This window comes from Salmo salar, chromosome ssa01, assembly GCF_905237065.1.
Source record: "Salmo salar chromosome ssa01, Ssal_v3.1, whole genome shotgun sequence".
Lineage (NCBI taxonomy): Eukaryota > Metazoa > Chordata > Actinopteri > Salmoniformes > Salmonidae > Salmo > Salmo salar.
In genome coordinates this window covers 9,702,272-9,720,442 of record NC_059442.1, presented here as the reverse complement: position 1 = coordinate 9,720,442, position 18,171 = coordinate 9,702,272, and the positions used below count along the sequence as shown (strand labels likewise).

The 18,171-nt window shown below is 43.5% G+C and overlaps 1 protein-coding gene across 1 annotated transcript in view; it reads right to left on the bottom strand.

Moving 5' to 3' along the window:
* The window catches only part of LOC106608927 (echinoderm microtubule-associated protein-like 1), a 90,085-nt gene extending 72,646 nt beyond the window's left edge, over positions 1–17,439 (bottom strand). Inside the window, exon 1 of the mRNA XM_014207439.2 lies at positions 17,220–17,439. Coding sequence (XP_014062914.1) covers positions 17,220–17,253 — 34 coding nt within the window. The 5' untranslated portion in view covers positions 17,254–17,439. The remainder of the gene's footprint in view (positions 1–17,219) is intronic.
* Positions 17,440–18,171: the final 732 nt, after the last annotated feature.

The following is an 18,171-nucleotide window of genomic DNA, read 5'->3' as shown; positions in this document are numbered from 1 at the left end:
TACTTGCATACACATGGACACAGTATAAAAAAAATGGTCTATGATTTTTTTTTATTAACAATCATACATCACTCCAGTATCTACACACATTATTTATTTACAACATTCAAGTGCTAATAGTCTTTATTCTATTACTGAAGAAGCATGACTCAAATCACAAACACATATTTCAAACATCCAGCCTGACAAAATATACATTTTGAATTATTCCATGGCTCACCATTAAGTGACTTATTGACAGTTAACATTTATGCCACTGGTATGATAATATCACTAGCTAGATATTACAGTTGTCACTCAGTAATAAAGTGAAGTTCATCACAGCCTAACAAAACTCTGGTAATGGAATGCACAGCTCTCTCAGTTTGGAACTGCATTCTTCAGTGCTCACACACACACACACACACACACACACACACACACACACACACACACACACACACACACACACACACACACACACACACACACACACACACACAGAGGGGATGAAAGTTTTAACAAAACGTGGACCTGATTCATGATTTTGCGCACTTAAAACATGTTTGACTAACTAACAAACTAATACAAATGGTGCAGTAATCAAATGTATCTAGGCATAAAAGTGCATGCTGGCGCACCAACAGTAGGTCAATTTAGCCAACCATATTCCCCTCTCTTAGCGCTATATTTAGCCCCTCTTACGAGCTAGCTAGCTAACTATGATCGTTGGATAACTACAGCAAGCTAGTTAGCAAACCATCTAACTATGCTTTCCCGCCTTGTTTACTAGCTATGTAGCATCTGACTGCAGGTAACGTCACCCAGAGTAGCTAACGTTAATAAGTAGCCAGAGTAGCTAACGCTGCTGGAGTAAAAAAAGTTTGCTAACTTTAGCTAGCTAGCTACATAACTAATGTTAGTTAGCGCCACACACACACACACACACACACACACACACACACACACACAGAGGGGATGAAAGTTTTAACAAAATGTGGACCTGATTCATGATTTTGCGCACTTAAAACATGTTTGACTAACTAACAAACTAATACAAATGGTGCAGTAATCAAATGTATCTAGGCATAAAAGTGCATGCTGGCGCACCAACAGTAGGTCAATTTAGCCAACCATATTCCCCTCTCTTAGCGCTATATTTAGCCCCTCTTACGAGCTAGCTAGCGAACTATGATCGTTGGATAACTACAGCAAGCTAGTTAGCAAACCATCTAACTATGCTTTCCCGCCTTGTTTACTAGCTATGAAGCATCTGACTGCAGGTAACGTCACCCAGAGTAGCTAACGTTAAGTAGCCAGAGTAGCTAACGCTGCTGGAGTAAAAAAAGTTTGCTAACTTTAGCTAGCTAGCTACATAACTAATGTTAGTTAGCGCCACACACACACACACACACACACACACACACACACACACACACACATACACACACACACACACACACACACACATACATCACACACACACACACACACACACACACACACACACACACACACACACACACCAATGACTAGATAATCACCAGCAGTAGTTAGCTACATTAATTTGACCAACTGATTGTCCTTAACTCCCCTTCTTGGTGGTTTATTAATGTCCCTTTCTCACAAACTATGATAGCTAGTTAGATTTCTATACTGAAGAAAAATATAAAACGCAACATGCAACAATTTCAAAGATTTTACTGAGTTACAGCTCATTTAAGGAAATCAGTAAATTGAAATAAATGTATTAGGCCCTAATCTACGGATTTCACATGACTTGGAATACAGATACCTTTTTTTTAAGGTATCTGCCTCTTCAATGGCTGTGCAAAGTTGCTGGATATTGGCGGGAACAGGAACGCTTTCGTACACGTCAATCCAGAGCATCCCAAATGACCTTTTATTTGTCACATGAGCTGAATATGAGGCTATATTTTTTTTTATTTTTTTTTTATTTCACCTTTATTTAACCAGGTAGGCAAGTTGAGAACAAGTTCTCATTTACAATTGCGACCTGGCAAAGATAAAGCAAAGCAGTTCGACACATACAACAACACAGAGTTACACATGGAGTAAAACAAACATACAGTCAATAATACAGTAGAAAAATAAGTCTATATAAAATGTGAGCAAATGAGGTGAGATAAGGGAGGTAAAGGCAAAAAAGGCCATGGTGGCAAAGTAAATACAATATAGCAAGTAAAACACTGGAATAGTAGATTTGCAGTGGAAGAAAGTGCAAAGTAGAAATAGAAATAATTGGGTGCAAAGGAGCAAAACAAATACATAAATACAGTAGGGGAAGGGGTAGTTGTATGGGCTAAATTATAGATGGGCTATGTACAGGTGCAGTGATCTGTGAGCTGCTCTGACAGCTGGTGCTTAAAGCTAGTGAGGGAGATAAGTGTTTCCAGTTTCAGAGATTTTTGTAGTTCGTTCCAGTCATTGGCAGCAGAGAACTGGAAGGAGAGACGGCCAAAGGAGGAATTGGCTTTAGGGGTGACCAGAGAGATATACCTGCTGGAGCGCGTGCTACAGGTGGGTGCTGCTATGGTGACCAGTGAGCTGAGATAAGGGGGGACTTTACCTAGCAGGGTCTTGTAGATGACCTGGCCAGTGGGTTTGGCGATGAGTATGAAGCGAGGGCCAGCCAACGAGAGCGTACAGGTCGCAGTGGTGGGTAGTATATGGGGCTTTGGTGACAAAACGGATGGCACTGTGATAGACTGCATCCAATTTATTGAGTAGGGTATTGGAGGCTATTTTGTAAATGACATCGCCGAAGTTGATGATGGTCAGTTTTACGAGGGTATGTTTGGCAGCATGAGTGAAGGATGCTTTGTTGCGAAATAGGAAGCCAATTCTAGATTTAACTTTGGATTGGAGATGTTTGATGTGAGTCTGGAAGGAGAGCTTATAGTCTAACCAGACACCTAGGTATTTGTAGTTGTCAGAACCGTCCAGAGTAGTGATGTTGGACGGGCGGGCAGGTGCAGGCAGCGATCAGTTGAAGAGCATGCATTTAGTTTTACTTGTATTTAAGAGCAGTTGGAGGCCACGGAAGGAGAGTTATATGGCATTGAAGCTCGTCTGGAGGGTTGTTAACACAGTGTCCAAAGAAGGACCAGAAGTATACAGAATGGTGTCGTCTGTGTAGAGGTGGATCAGAGACTCACTAGCAGCAAGAGCGACATCATTGATGTATACAGAGAAAAGAGTTGGCCCAAGAATTGAACCCTGTGGCACCCCCATAGAGACTACCAGAGGCCCGGACAACAGGCCATCCGATTTCACACGCTATATACAGGGGGTAAATCGTCCCCGTGGCCATTTGATTAATGAATTTTTCAGCAGTTGGGGGTAGAAGCTATTAAGGCTTGGGGGTAGAAGCTATTAAGGAGACTTGACTTGTGTTCCAGTACCTAGACTTGGCGCTCCAGTACCGCTTTTTTGGTCCTTCCTCTGACACCGCCTAGTATATAGGTCCTTTTAATGTGAAGGACAAAACAAAACCACCTTTGGTATGTTTTACAATATTTCTAAACATTTATTTGAAAATCCAATGTTCGTCATCAATATAAACAACAGTAACAATTGTGAATTTAGAAAACATGAACACTAAAAGGAACAAAGTGTGCGTGTGTGTGATGTTTACTTATGCTGTCTTAGTCCATGCGTTTGTCACAAACCGCAAGCATGTGACTGTGCTCTTTGCAGATTTGTTTGTTGCACTGAGAACACCAGCAGCTGACTTTTCTAACCTTTGCACTTGGGCAGAGCTGGCACCTCTTCCTCTTCTAGCCCTGGCTCTCTTTCTTCACCCCACATCTTTCCAATGCCTTATTTCTTCTGTGGAGATGCGAGAACCTTCCAGGAGGACAACCATCTCTGCAGCACTCCAACAATCAGCCCTTTATGGTAGAGTGGCCAGACGAAAGCCACTCCTCAGTAAAAGGAGCATGACAGCCCACTTGGAGTTTGCCAAAAGGCACCTAAAGGACTCTCAGACCATGAGAAACAAGATTCTCTGGTTTGATGAAACCAAGATTGAACTCTTTGGACGGAATGCCAAGCGTCACATCAGGAGGAAAGCTGCTCAGTTACTGTGATGCAGTCGCTGGGGATGAACCTTCCTCTACAGTTTGCAAGGAAAATGTCCCACACATACTGGAAGGCTGCCAGGTGGTCCGTTGCCTCTCTGAACACTCTGATCCTCTTGTCATCAAGCCTCAGGTAGCGAGGGATATCTTCATATCTTCCGACCGACGTGGTGGCCTTATACATTGGATTCTGCAGTGGATCCAAAAATAGCTCCTGTGTGGAGACATCCCACCTTTTCTCCATGCTGGCGAGGAGGGTTAAACTAATGAAGGCCTTTAGTTCCTCTTTGTTGACCTCTCTCCACTCTGTCCCTTTTGCTGTCGCGATTCTCCGTCCTTCTAAAATTGTACACTTTAAGACCTCGTCAATGATGTTGTCACTAATGAACAGCTTCCAGGCAATTTTTGGTGACACAACTGTTGACCCCAGCACATGCTCTGGGCAGCTCCTCAGGATGTACTTACAGTCTCCACTCTCGCTTGTCCTCATGTTATTGAAAGTCGGTGCTGTGCTGTGTTGCTTCTGTGTGGTCGCGAGAGGAGCAAATGGTGCGAATGGCTCAAAGTCTTTTGTCCCCCTAGCACTTGCGCAGGAACGTTGTCACAGAAGTAAATTGGTAGTTAAAATAAGGTAACTCAAATAGTTATACATTTAGTTGTGAAATTGTGCACCCATAAGATTACAGGCCATTTTCACTCATATTCTGTCAGAACATCTGACAACTTGACTTGCTAAATTTGTCAAAAAACTATTAATATTGTATGAATGTTTTATTGTGGACATTTCCATGAAGCAACTATAATTTAATCAATATAGGCTATGCAATATATCATTATTTTCATGGATCTCAAGATGGCGGCGGAAGGAATGGCAGCAGTTTTACGGGCGCCTAACACATCCACAGATGATGCAATCTCTATTGCACTCCACACTGCCCTTTCCCACCTGGACAAAAGGAACACCTACATGAGAATGCTATTCATTGACTACAGCTCAGCGTTCAACACCATAGTGCTCAATGTGGTGAGGGTAGGAAACAACCCATCTACCACACTGATCCTCAACACTGGAGCCCCTCAGGGGTGCGTGCTCAGTCCCCTCCTGTATTCCATGTTCACCCACGACTGCATGACCAGGCACGACTACAACACCATCATTAAGTTTGCAGACGACACAACAGTGGTAGGCCTGATCACAGACAACGACAAGACAGCCTATAGGCTGTCTTGTCGACCTGGCCGGCTGGTGCCAGAATAACAACCTATCACTCAACATAATCAAGACAAAGGAGATGATTGTGGACTACAGGAAAAGGAGGACTGAGCACGCCCCATTCTCATCAATGGGGCTGTAGTGGAGCAGGTTGAGAGCTTCAAGTTCCTTGGTGTCCACATCACCAACAAACTAACATGGTCCAAACACACCAAAACAGTCGTGATGAGGGCACAACAAAGCCTATTCCCCCTCAGGAAACTAAAACGATTTGGCATGGGCCCTCAGATCATCAAAAGGTTCTACAACTGCAAAATCAAGAGCACCCTGACTGGTTGCATCACTGCCGCAAAGCACTACAGTGGGCATCACTCCGACCACAAAGCACTACAGAGGGTAGTGCGTACGGCCCAGTACATCACTGGGGCTACACCAGGCGGTGTCAGAGGAAGGCCATAAAAATTGTCAAAGACTCCAGTCACCCCATGCTACCGCATGGGAAGCGTTACCGGAACGTCAAGTCTAAGACCAAAAGTCTTCTCAACAGCTTTTACCCCCAAGCCATAAGACTCCTGAACAGCTAATCAAATGGCTACCCGGACTAAGCATTGTGTCCCCCCCCCAACCCCTCCACCTTTGGGATGATTATTTTGGGACGAAATAGCGGCCACAACGGACGGTACCTGATATCGCCCATAATTCGACATCCATGGATGTCACGTGCTGAGTGGGCAAGGTGATGAGCTTGAAGCTCCTTTCCAATAAATATCGAGGGTCATATTCTGGTGACATGATGATCGATGCTTGGCTGCCATTTGACAAATGCAAAATGATATTGCTCTTATCATCATCTCATAATGTAGGTAGCCTACCTGCACTGTATCTGCGAGCTGTTGGCTAGAGCGCACATGCCAAGACCAGAGTGGGTACATTTGCTGTATAACACAACAGTTTTTGTGACAAAACCATCAGTAGAGTTGACAATGCGATGGAAAACCATAGAACTTTTATATAACCTCATAAGTTATTTGTATGTGCACTAGGTCATCACGCACAGACTTCTATCTGCAAAAATGCAGTTTGATGGAAACATCTCTGGTGGGAACACATTTTTAGAATACTTGCATGTAAATCTGACGCAAATTGCATTGAAACCTAGCAATATACAGTTGAAGTCGGAAGTTTACATACACCTTAGCCAAATACATTTCAACTCAGTTTTTCACAATTCCTGACATTTAATCCAAGTAAAAAGTACGATCTTTGTCCCCATGTGCAGTTGCCAGCCATAGCCTGTCTTTTTTATGGCGGTTTTGGAGCAGTGGCTTCTTCCTTGCTGAGCGGCCTTTCAGGTTATATCGATATAAGACTCGTTTTACTGTGGATATAGATACTTTTGTACCTGCTTCCTCCAGCATCTTCACAAGGTCCTTTGCTGTTGTTCTGGGACTGATTTGCACTTTTCGCACCAAAGTACGTTCATCTCTAGGAGACAGAATGTGTCTCCTTCCTGAGCGGTATGACGGCTGCGTGGTCCCATGGTGTTTATACTTGCGTACTATTGTTTATACAGATGAATGTGGTACCTTCAGGCGTTTGGAAATTGCTCCCAAGGATGAACCAGACTTGTGGAGGTCTGCAATTTTTTTTCTGAGGTCTTGGCAGATTTCTTTTGATTTTCCCATGATGTCAAGCAAAGAGGCACTGAGTTTGAAGGTAGGCCTTGAAATACATCCACAGGTACACCTCCGATTGACTCAAATGATGTCAATTAGCCTATCAGAAGCTTCTAAAGCCTTGACCTCATTTTCTGGAATTTTCCAAGCTGTTTAAAGGCACAGTCAACTTAGTGTATGTAAACTTCTGACCCACTGGAATTTTGATACAGTGAATTATAAGTGAAATCATCTGTCTGTAAAGAATTGTTGGAAAAATTACTTGTGTCATGCACAAAGTAGATGTCCTAACCGACTTGCCAAAACGATAGTTTGTTAACAAGAAATTTGTGGAGTGGTTGAAAAACGAGTTTTAACGACTTCAACTTTACCTTGATTAAATATTCCTATCAGTTTGATTGGAGGATCCCCCATCAATACCCAAACTAAAAGCAACGTTCAGCGATAGATTTGTAATACCTCACTAATCAAACGTGTGTAAGGCAAACCTAGGCCACAATAGACGTCATATCACTAGGGGTACTTGTAGTCAAGCGATAGAGGGATGTTTGACATCAGTGGCCCAGAAACTATCCCCATCCCCATGTACAGTCTACAGCTCTTGGAGTTAAAACTGATGGCTATTTGTCACACACGCAGAACTGTCAACTCTCATCACATGTATAATACATCTCAGTTTCACCAGGCAGGTACCCAATCTGCCACCTCCTCCACCACCTAGTCCCCACCATCCTACTCATCCTTTGTTTCTTGCCCCAGGATGACCGTGGTATGAGCTAGCACTGCAAATCAATTGGAGAGTAAAGGTATTGCATCAAATAATTTTTTTTTTTTTTTTTACTGCTGCTCTTTAATTATTTGTTACTTTTATTGATTTTTTTGGAGTGGGGGGTATTTTTCTTAAAACTGCATTGTCGATTAAGGGCTTGTAAGTAAGCATTTCACTGTAAGGTCTACACCTGTTGTATTCGGCGCATGTGACAAATTAAAATTGATTTGGTTTGATTTGAAACAGAGATTCATGTGTCTTGGACATGGCCTAAAGGTAGATCAAATCAAATCAAATCGTATTAGTCACATGCACCAAATACAACAGGTGACACCTTACAATGAAATGCTTACTTACTTAGATATGGTGTGCTGTGGATTCTCTCACTCAATATAGCTGACATCATGATTACAGCCTACAATATGTCATGTTTTAGTTCATATGCTTCATAAAGAGTAATGTATACTCTTACCAAAGGCAATAAGTGTATATTAAAGGCATCAGACCTCAAAATAATCTGTCCATATTACAGTTCTTGAAAGCCTTACAGTTTTCACTACTTTTGATAACGTTTTTCCAGTCAGGTACTTTCCTTCGTACCATAAGACACTGAAATTGTCTCACATTCGTTCTTATGCATTGTTGCCACGACAAACCACAAACATTTCCACTTCCAACCAGCTTCCAGCCTTTGCTCATACTGAAGGAATGTACACATTTGTAAACATGTGTGCATACTGACACCTAGTGTTAGGGAGTTGTAGCACATGAGACTGTCAGGGTTGTTACAATCTGGGGAAGTGGCAGTCTAAACTCCGTCTATTTCTACTATTTCTCATCTTGAAATCAGATTTTAAACTTAACCCTAACATTAACACCACCATTAACCTGATATCTAACCCCAACCTTAAATTAAGACCAAAAGCTACATTTTGTTTTCATACATTTTTAGTGTAGCCAATTTTGACTTTGCCACTTGCCCATCTAGTGGGAACCTAGCTGTCGAGGGCCCAAGGGGGCCCAAGGGGGCCCACAGCTTCCCCCGTCTTGGGTTCTCAGCTGAACATATTGACCACAGCAGGCTCCATGGGAACTACAATCTAAATGCTATTTTTTACCATTTAGAAAACGTTAATAATCCCCGTTTGCGATACGGTTTGTAAACATAAAAGCCCTCTACATTCATATCATATCAAAATAATTTCACAAATGCAAAAATATACACATACTGTACACTGTTTTAATCGGTTTTAACACAGTCGCACCCGACAGTATTTTTCAATTACAAAACTATTCTGGCGTCCTTCTTCCACTACACACAGGTGTTCGGAGATGCTTTGATAGCTAATTTATAACAGGTTGTCAACTCTGTCTTCCATTAACAAGTGCTGTAACATGGAAATATGGCTGTGTGGGAACCTTAACCCTCTAAAAGGTGTGAAGTTATTTAACATTTTTGTCTTGTGGAGCAATTGAAGTTGAAAATTCCTGGTGTTTGTGAAGCCCACCGTTTGGGTTGACGCAGACCCAGCCGAGAGCATGGTGAAACAGAGGTGACACAGTCTGTTCTCTTGAGCTTTGATTTAGAGTCTTTACCTGACAAAGTAATGTTAAGATATACAACTGAAGTCGGAAGTTTACATACACTTAGGTTGGAGTCATTAAAACTCGTTTTTCAACCACTCCACAAATGTCTTGTTAACAAACTATAGTTTTGACAAGTCGGTTAGGACATCTACTTTGTGCATGACACAAGTAATTTTTCCAACAATTGTTTACAGACAGATTATTTCACTTATATCACTGTATCACAATTCCAGTGGGTCAGAAGTTTACATACACTAAGTTGACTGTGCCTTTAAACAGCTTGGACAAGTCCAGAAAATGAGGTCAAGGCTTTAGAAGCTTCTGATAGGCTGATTGACATCATTTGAATCAATTGGAGGTGTACACGTGGATGTATTTCAACGTCTACCTTCAAACTCAGTGCCTCTTTGCTTGACATCATGGGAAAATCAAAAGAAATCAGCCAGGACCTCAGAAAATAATTTGTAGACCTCCACAAGTCTAGTTCATCCTTGGGAGCAATTTCCAAACGCCTGAAAGTACCACATTCATCTGCACAAACAATAGTACGCAAGTATAAACACCATGGGACCACGCAGCCGTTATATCACTCAGGAAGGAGACGCGTTCTGCCTCCTAGAGATGAACGTACTTTGGAGCGAAAAGTGCAAATCAATTCCAGAACAACAGCAAAGGACCTTGTGAAAATGCTAGAGGAAACAGGTACAGAAGTATCTATATCCACAGTAAAACGAGTTCTATATCAACATAACCTGAAAGGCCGCTCAGCAAGGAAGAAGCCACTGCTCCAAAACCGCCATAAAAAAGCCAGAATACGGTTTGCAACTGCATATGGGGACAAAGACCATACTTTTTGAAGAAATGTCCTCTGGCCTGATGAAACAAAAATGGCCATAATGGCCATAAAGACCATCGTTATAATTGGAGGAAAAAGGGGGAGGCTTGCAAGCTGAAGAACACCATCCCAACCGTGAAGCACGGGCGTGGCAGCATCATGTTTTGAGGGTGCTTTGCTGCAGGAGGGACTGGTGCACTTCACAAAATAGATGGCATCATGAGGGAAGAAAATTATGTGGATATATTGAAGCAACATCTCAAGACATCAGTCAGGAAGTTGCAGCTTGGCAGCAAATGGGTCTTCCAAGTGGACAATGACCCTAAGCATACTTCCAAAGTTGTGGCAAAATGGCTTAAGGACAACAAAGTCAAGGTATTGGAGTGGCCATCACAAAGCCCTGACCTCAATCCCATAGAAAATGTGTGGGCATAACTGAAAAAGTGTGTGCGAACATGGAGGCCTACAAACCTGACTCAGTTACACCAACTCTGTCAGGAGGAATGGGCCAAAATTTACCCAACTTATTGGTGGAAGCTTGTGGAAGGCTATCCAAACCGTTTGGCCCAAGTTAAACAATGTAAAGGCAATGCTACCAAATACTAATTGAGTGTATGTAAACTTCTGACCCACTGGGAAGGTGATGAAAGAAATAAAAGCTGAAATAAGTCATTCTCTCTACTATTATTCTGACATTTCACATTCTCTTCTGCCAACAGGCCTTTCTAATTGACCTGGCCAGGGTATCCTGGAATGACATTGACCTCATCCCGTCAGTAGAGGATGCCTGGTTATTCTTTAAAAGTGCCGTACTCACCATCTTAAATAAGCATGCTCCATTCAAAGAATGTAGAACTAGGAATAGATATAGCCCTTGGTTAACTCCAGACCTGTCTGCCCTTGACCAGCAGAAAAACATCCTGTGGCGTTCTGCATTAGCATCAAATAGCCCCCGTGATATGCAACTTTTTAGGGAAGTTAGGAACCAATATACACAGGCATTTAGGAAAGCTAAGGCTAGCTTTCTCAAACAGAAAATTGCATCCTGTAGTACAAACTCAAAAAAGTTCTGGGACACTGTAAAGTCCATGGAGAATAAGAGCACCTCCTCCCAGCTGCCCACTGCACTAAGGCTAGGAAACACTGTCCCTACCGATAAATCCACAATAATTGAGAATTTCAATAAGCATTTTTCTACGGCTGGCCATGCTTTCCACCTGGCTACCCCTACCCCGGTCAACAGCCCTGCACTCCCCACAGCAAACTCGCCCAAACCTCCCCCACTTCTCCTTCACCCAAATCCAGATAGCTGATGTTCTGAAAAAGCGGCAAAATCTGGACCCCTCCAATCAGCCGGGCTAGACAATCTGGACCCTCTCTTTCTAAAATTATCTGATGAAATTATTGCAACCCCTATTACTACCCTGTTCAACCTCTCTTTCGTATCGTCTGAGATTCCCATAGTTTGGAAAGCTGCCGCGGTCATCCCCCTCTTCAAAGGGGGAGACACTCTAGACCCAAACTGCTACAGACCTTTGAAAGCCAAGTTAACAAACAGATTACCGACCATTTCAAATCTCACCGTACCTTCTCCGCTATGCAATCTGGTTTCAGAGCTGGTCTTGGGTTCACCTCAGCCACGCTCAAGGTCCTAAACGATATCATAACCGCCATCGATAAGAGACATTGCTGTGCAGTCGTATTCATCGACCTGGCCAAGGCTTTCGACTCCGTCTATCACAACATTCTTATCGGCAAACTCAACAGCCTTGGTTTCTCAAATGATTGCCTCGCCTGTTTCACCAACTGCTTCTCTGATAGAGTTCAGTGTGTTAAATCGGAGGGCCTGTTGTCCGGACCTCTGGCAGTCTCTATGGGGGTGCCACAGCGTTCAATTCTCAGTCCGACTCTCTTCTCTGTATACATCAAGGATGTCGCTCTCGCTGCTGGTGATTCTTTGATCCACCTCTACGCAGACGACACCATTCTGTATACCTCTGGCCCTTCGTTGGACACTGTGTTAACTAACCTCCAGATGAGCTTCAATGCCATATAACTCTCCTTCCGTTGCCTCCAACTGCTCTTAAATACAAGTAAAACTAAATGCATGCTCTTCAACTGATCGCTGCCCGCACCTGCCCGCCCGTCCAGCATCACTACTCTGGATGGTTCTGACTTAGAATATGTGGACAACTACGAATACCTAGGTGTCTGGTTAGACTGTAAACCCTCCTTCCAGACTCACATTAAGCATCTCCAATCCAAAATTAAATCTAGAATTGGCTTCCTATTTTGCAACAAAGCATCCTTCACTCATGCTGCCAAACATACCCTCGTAAAACTGACCCACCTACCGATCCTCGACTTCGACGATGTCATTTACAAAATAGCCTCCAACACTCTACTCAACAAATTGGATGCAGTCTATCACAATGCCATCCGTTTTGTCACCAAAGCCCCATATACTACCCACCACTGCGACCTGTATGATCTCGTTGGCTGGCCCTCGCTTCATATTCGTCGCCAAACCCACTGGTTCCAGGTCATCTACAAGTCTCTGCTAGGTAAAGCCCCGCCTTATCTCAGCTCACTGGTCACCATAGCAGCACCCACCCGTAGCACGCGCTCCAGCAGGTATATCTCACTGATCACTCCCAAAGCCAATTCTTCCTTTGGCCGCCTCTCCTTCCAGTTCTCTGCTGCCAGTGACTGGAACGAACAGCAAAAATCTCTGAAGCTGGAGACTCTTACCTCCCTCACTAGCTTTAAGCACCAGCTGTCAGAGCAGCTCACAAATCACTGCACCTGAACATAGCTCATCTGTAAATAGCCCATCCAATCTACCTCATCCCCGTACTGTATTTATTTATTTATCTTGCTCCTTTGCACCCCAGTATCTCAACTTGCACATTCATCTTCTGCACATCCTACCATTCCAGTGTTTAATTGCTATATTGTAAATACTTTGCCACTATGGCCTATTTATTGCCTTACCTCTCTTATCCAACCTCATTTGCACATGCTGTATATAGATTTTTCTACTGTATTATTGATTGCATGTTTGTTTATTCCATGTGTAACTCTGTGTTTGTCACAACTTCCGCCAAAGTCGGTTCCTCTCCTTGTTCCGGCGGCGTACGGTGGTCGACGTCACCGGTCTTCTAGCCATCGCCGATCCACTTTTCATTTTCCATTTGTTTTGTCTTGTTTTCCCACACACCTGGTTTACATTCCCTCATTACTTGTCGTGTATATAACCCTCTGTTCCCCCCATGTTTGTGTGTGAAATTGTTTGTTGTAAAGTGTTTGTGCACTCTGATTGGTTCGCAACGGGTTATTTTGTACCCATATTTTGTTGTTCTGGGTGCCGTTGGTTTTTGCATATTAAACTGCTCCGGGTTATTACCCAGTTCTGTTCTCCTGCACCTGACTTCCCTGCAGCCAGTTACGCACCTCTTACAGTATGTGTCGAACTGCTTTGCTTTATCTTGGCCAGGTCGCAGTTGTAAATTAGAACTTGTTAAATAAAGGTGAAATAAATAAAATAAAAAAATAAAGTGCTGATCCTAACTGACCTAAAACAGGGAATTTTTACTCTGATTAAATGTCAGGAATTGTGAAAAACTGAGTTAAAATATATTTCGCTAAGGTGTATGTAAACTTCCTACATCAACTGTATGAGTTATGCTGTTAGAGCTTTTGTGACGAATGCACTGAGGTGTTTCAGGTGTCACATTTACGGGCATGTCGCAGCAGTGTGTAGGAGGGAGAATCCAAAGGTGTGGGAAGTGTGCAGGAGGACATGGGACAGAGGAATGTGTAGTTTCAGTGGAAGAAGTCACGTTTCAACTGTAAGGGTGCTCATGTTGCTGGGAATCGGAGGTGTCCGGTGCGTGAGGCAGGTTGAGGTTGCCAGGTTTAGAGTAGTGCAGAAAGTGTCCTATGCTGATGCATTTAAGAAAGTAGAGGAGGATTGGTCAAGTGTGAGGGATTCTGAGAGGATTGCCATGAGTAGTAGATCTGTGCCAGAACAGAGGGACAGGCAAAGGAGTGATATGTTTCAGTAAGATTGGCTTGTTAGTGTTCATAGCAATGGTTATCAACTGTACCACAGAGATGAAACACAAATCACAGAAAATAGATGTTTTGGTGGCAGCAGCAGAGAAGTATTTGGGGGTACGAGATTTGACTTCAGAAGAGTTACAGGGTGTGTTGAGTAAGTGGTGTCCTGTCCTCTCAGGTCGTTGGCCTGGGTAGGATCTGATAGAGTTAAAGTAGTGGAATAAGGTGCTGGATTTTAATAGTATAGGGTTAGTTGGTAGGGTAGCCTCATTAAAAAATAGATGTATATTTTAATTTTATATATATATATACACAGTGCATTCGTAAAGTATTCAGACCCCTTGACTTTTTCCTCATTTTGTTACATTACAGCCTTATTCTGTAATGGATTAAATAGCTTTTCCCCTCAACAATCTACGCACAATACTCCATAATGACATCACAATACCCCATAATGACATCACAATACTCCATAATGACATCACAATACTCCATAATGAAAAAGCAAAAACAAATGTATAAAAAATGGAAATATCACATTTACATAAGTATTCGGACCTATTGTACTTTGTTGAAGCTCCTTTGGAAGCGATTATAGCTTTGAGTCTTCTTGGGTATGACGCTACAAGCTTGGCACACCTGTAGTTTCACCCATTCTCCTCTGCAGATCCTCTCAAGCTCTGTAAGGATGGATGGGGAGTGTTGCTGCACAGCTACTTTCTGGTCTGTCCAGAGATGCTCGATCGGGTTCAAGTCCGGCCTCTGGCTGGGCCACTCAAGGACATTCAGAGACTTGTCCCGAAGCCACTCCTCCTGTTGTCTTGGCTGTGTGCTTAGGGTCGTTGTCCTGTCGGCAGGTGAACAGTCACCCCAATAAATGTTTTGTCATACCCGTGGTATGTGATATACCACGGCTGTCAGCCAATCAGCATTCAGAGCTCGAACCATCCAGTTTATTGCGCGTTGTAGCCTATTTATGTAGGCCACCCGGATAATAGCTGTCCCATTCTTTCTACCATGATTCCACCATAAATCTTCATGTGCACAAAGAACATATGCCACAAGGACCTAAGTGTTGGTATAGCAATTATCTATCTATCAATAGATCCGGTCCGGACAGAGATACTCCTCAAGGGAAGAGAATAGGAGTGTCTGCTCTAGTCATTCTATTTCTATTATTAAACCTCTGCTATGCCATTCTCTTGCTTGAAGGTGGAGCTGCTTCTCATAGGTGAATCTTTTCTTCTTCTTTTTTTCCATGGCCATACATTAGCCAAGTAGCCTATGAATAAAGTTTTATTATGGTCTACTAACTCCTGTTTTTCTAGCGTGAGGCAGCTTGATGTACAAGTACACTGGACAGGACACTAGTCTATCCACAGGGTCTTACACCCAATCTGAGCAGAGACACATCGAGTCCCATTTTTACAGTCTATGGTATGACTCAGCCCGTGGACCGAACTGCCAACCTTCAAATGTAAGGGCGGACACCACAAGGCCACTGAGTTGGTTAATGAAAAACAAAACTCATTCAAATTAAATAAATACACATCGGAATATATTTCCTATTTGTTTTATTTTAATAAACTTTAAAGAATTGTATGTCTCACAACATAAGACTTTCTATTTCTAATTTAACCTTTAATTTAACTAGGCAAGTCAGTTAAGAACAAATTCTTATTTACAATGACGGCCTACCCCAGACGACACCCTATGGGACTCCCAATCACAGCCAGATGTGATACAGCCTGGATTCAAACCAGGTACTGTAGTGACGCCTCTTGCACTGAGATACAGTGCCTTAGACCGCTGCGTCACTCGGGGAGCCCGAGGATGAGCCTCGAAGATGTCTTGAACATGCCCATGTCCCCTTTTCTCAACTTACAGTCTGCTTAGCTAGTTTAGTGCTACACAGTTTGATTTAGTATAGCCATGGAGTGAGAGTGCTGGGAGTGAGAAAGTGAAGGGACTATCCTAGACCCCATGGGGAGGGCCGGGGTGAGACCCCATTCTTTCTCCTCCCCTGCCGGTGCTGCTGTCAACCTTCAGCTCTTCTCAGTCTCATGCTGTACTTGTGTGAAATGAGCCCTCACTTAATGCCCATCAGTCGTACCAGATACGTGGGCACACATAAACACACAACCCCATGTGGGAACAGCTCATTACCCTTTGTTGATGACGTCAGAGAAACTAGATAACTCATGTTCCACTCTGGAAATGAACACTGCTTACAGGAAATTTAATCACACAGAAATCACTATCGGCCACTCGCTGTGAGGCACTGTCGAGCAGAAAACCATTGTTAAGAACCCCTCCCTCTCTCCTACAAACATGCACACAGTTATGTAAATAAGTCTCGACATGACAGAAAAGTACAGAAAATAACGTCTCCATATATGGTCACATGAAGGGAAGCGCTCCTCTGGCTGAATATTTGCAGGGTGAGCTGTCCCAGTGGTCTCAGACCAACACAGGAAGGAGCTGATCGGCCCTGTCTGTCTGTCTGTCTGTCTGTCTGTCTGTCTGTCTGTCTGTCTGTCTGTCTGTCTGTCTGTCTGTCTGTCTGTCTGTCTGTCTGTCTGTCTGTCTGTCTGTCTGTCTGTCTGTCTGTCTGTCTGTCTGTCTGTCTGTCTGTCTGTCTGTCTGTCTGTCTGTCTGTCTGTCTGTCCTCACAGTCTGCTTGCCTGCCCTGTCTGTCTGCCTGCCCTCTCTGTCTGTCTGCCTGCCCTCTCTGTCTGTCTGCTTGCCCTCTCTGTCTGCCTGCTTGCCCTCTCTGTCTGTCTGCCTTCCCTCTCTGTCTGCCTGCTTGCCCTCTCTGTCTGTCTGCTTTCCCTCTCTGTCTGTCTGCCTGCCCTCTCTGTCTGTCTGCTTGCCCTCCCTGTCTGTCTGCCTGCCCTCTCTGTCTGCCTGTCTTTATGCCTGCTTTCCCTCTCTCTCCGTTTGTCTGAATGCCTGTCTACCTGTCTGTTTTTCTGCCTGTCTGTCTGACACTCACCCATAGGCAGTCCCTCGCAGCCGCAGTCTGACATGGTGACGAGGGACTGTTAGTAACGTCTTCTCTCCCCTCCAGCTGTGTCAGAGGGCTCCTGCTTCTCCTCCTCTCACAGAGTGTGTGCTGCCGCTCCACTACACGGCAGGCTGTGTGAGACCCTGGAGCAGAGTGGCCACTGTCTAACAGGCCGTGGGTCTGTCTGTCTCTCCGAGTGTGTTATGACTGCGGGACCCTAAGCATGCCTATCATAACACTAATGTCCAGGCTGCTATTGGACAGTTAATCTGTTGGCAGCCCTACCCATCGGGATGACTCAACTCATTTCATCTTATGAATATTGAGAGGCCTCCTTATTAGGTTTCTGAACCTCAAAAAAAGGTGTCAAAACCATGCTTTCTTTTAGATTTTAAATGTCCGTTCATATTCGATACATTTCCTAGAACAGAGATAAATTATCTTGAAAAACAAAGAGACATTAGCAAATACAAATATTTAGATTTACTTTACTGTTCTTTTTCGTACCGGAGAAACATGATACTATTGAATGTTACTTTTCAAAGGGAATGTAGCATCCACAGAGAGAGGAGTTCATCCTGAACACAGTCGAAAAAGACTCCTGCATAAATGTGCGAACTGATCGAACACTGGGAGTGCTCCTGTGAATACTTTGGTTCTGTTGGCAGAAGTAGTAGTGTATTTCTGCCACATGAGGGCGCCAATGTCAAATTGCACACTGTATTGGTATCCATGCTCAACACTGCAAAGGCTCAATTGCTTGAAAATCTGTCATCTTGTCTCCCAGCCATTATCTGCACTGATTAGAACAGATTTGATAGGTGAATACAATATGGTGCTCATCATTAGTCTGGCTTTTCAGCTGGTCAGTGCAGTGAAGAAGAGGAGGTTAGGTGGCGACAGACTTACATTTTTTATTTCACCTTTATTTTGACAGGGA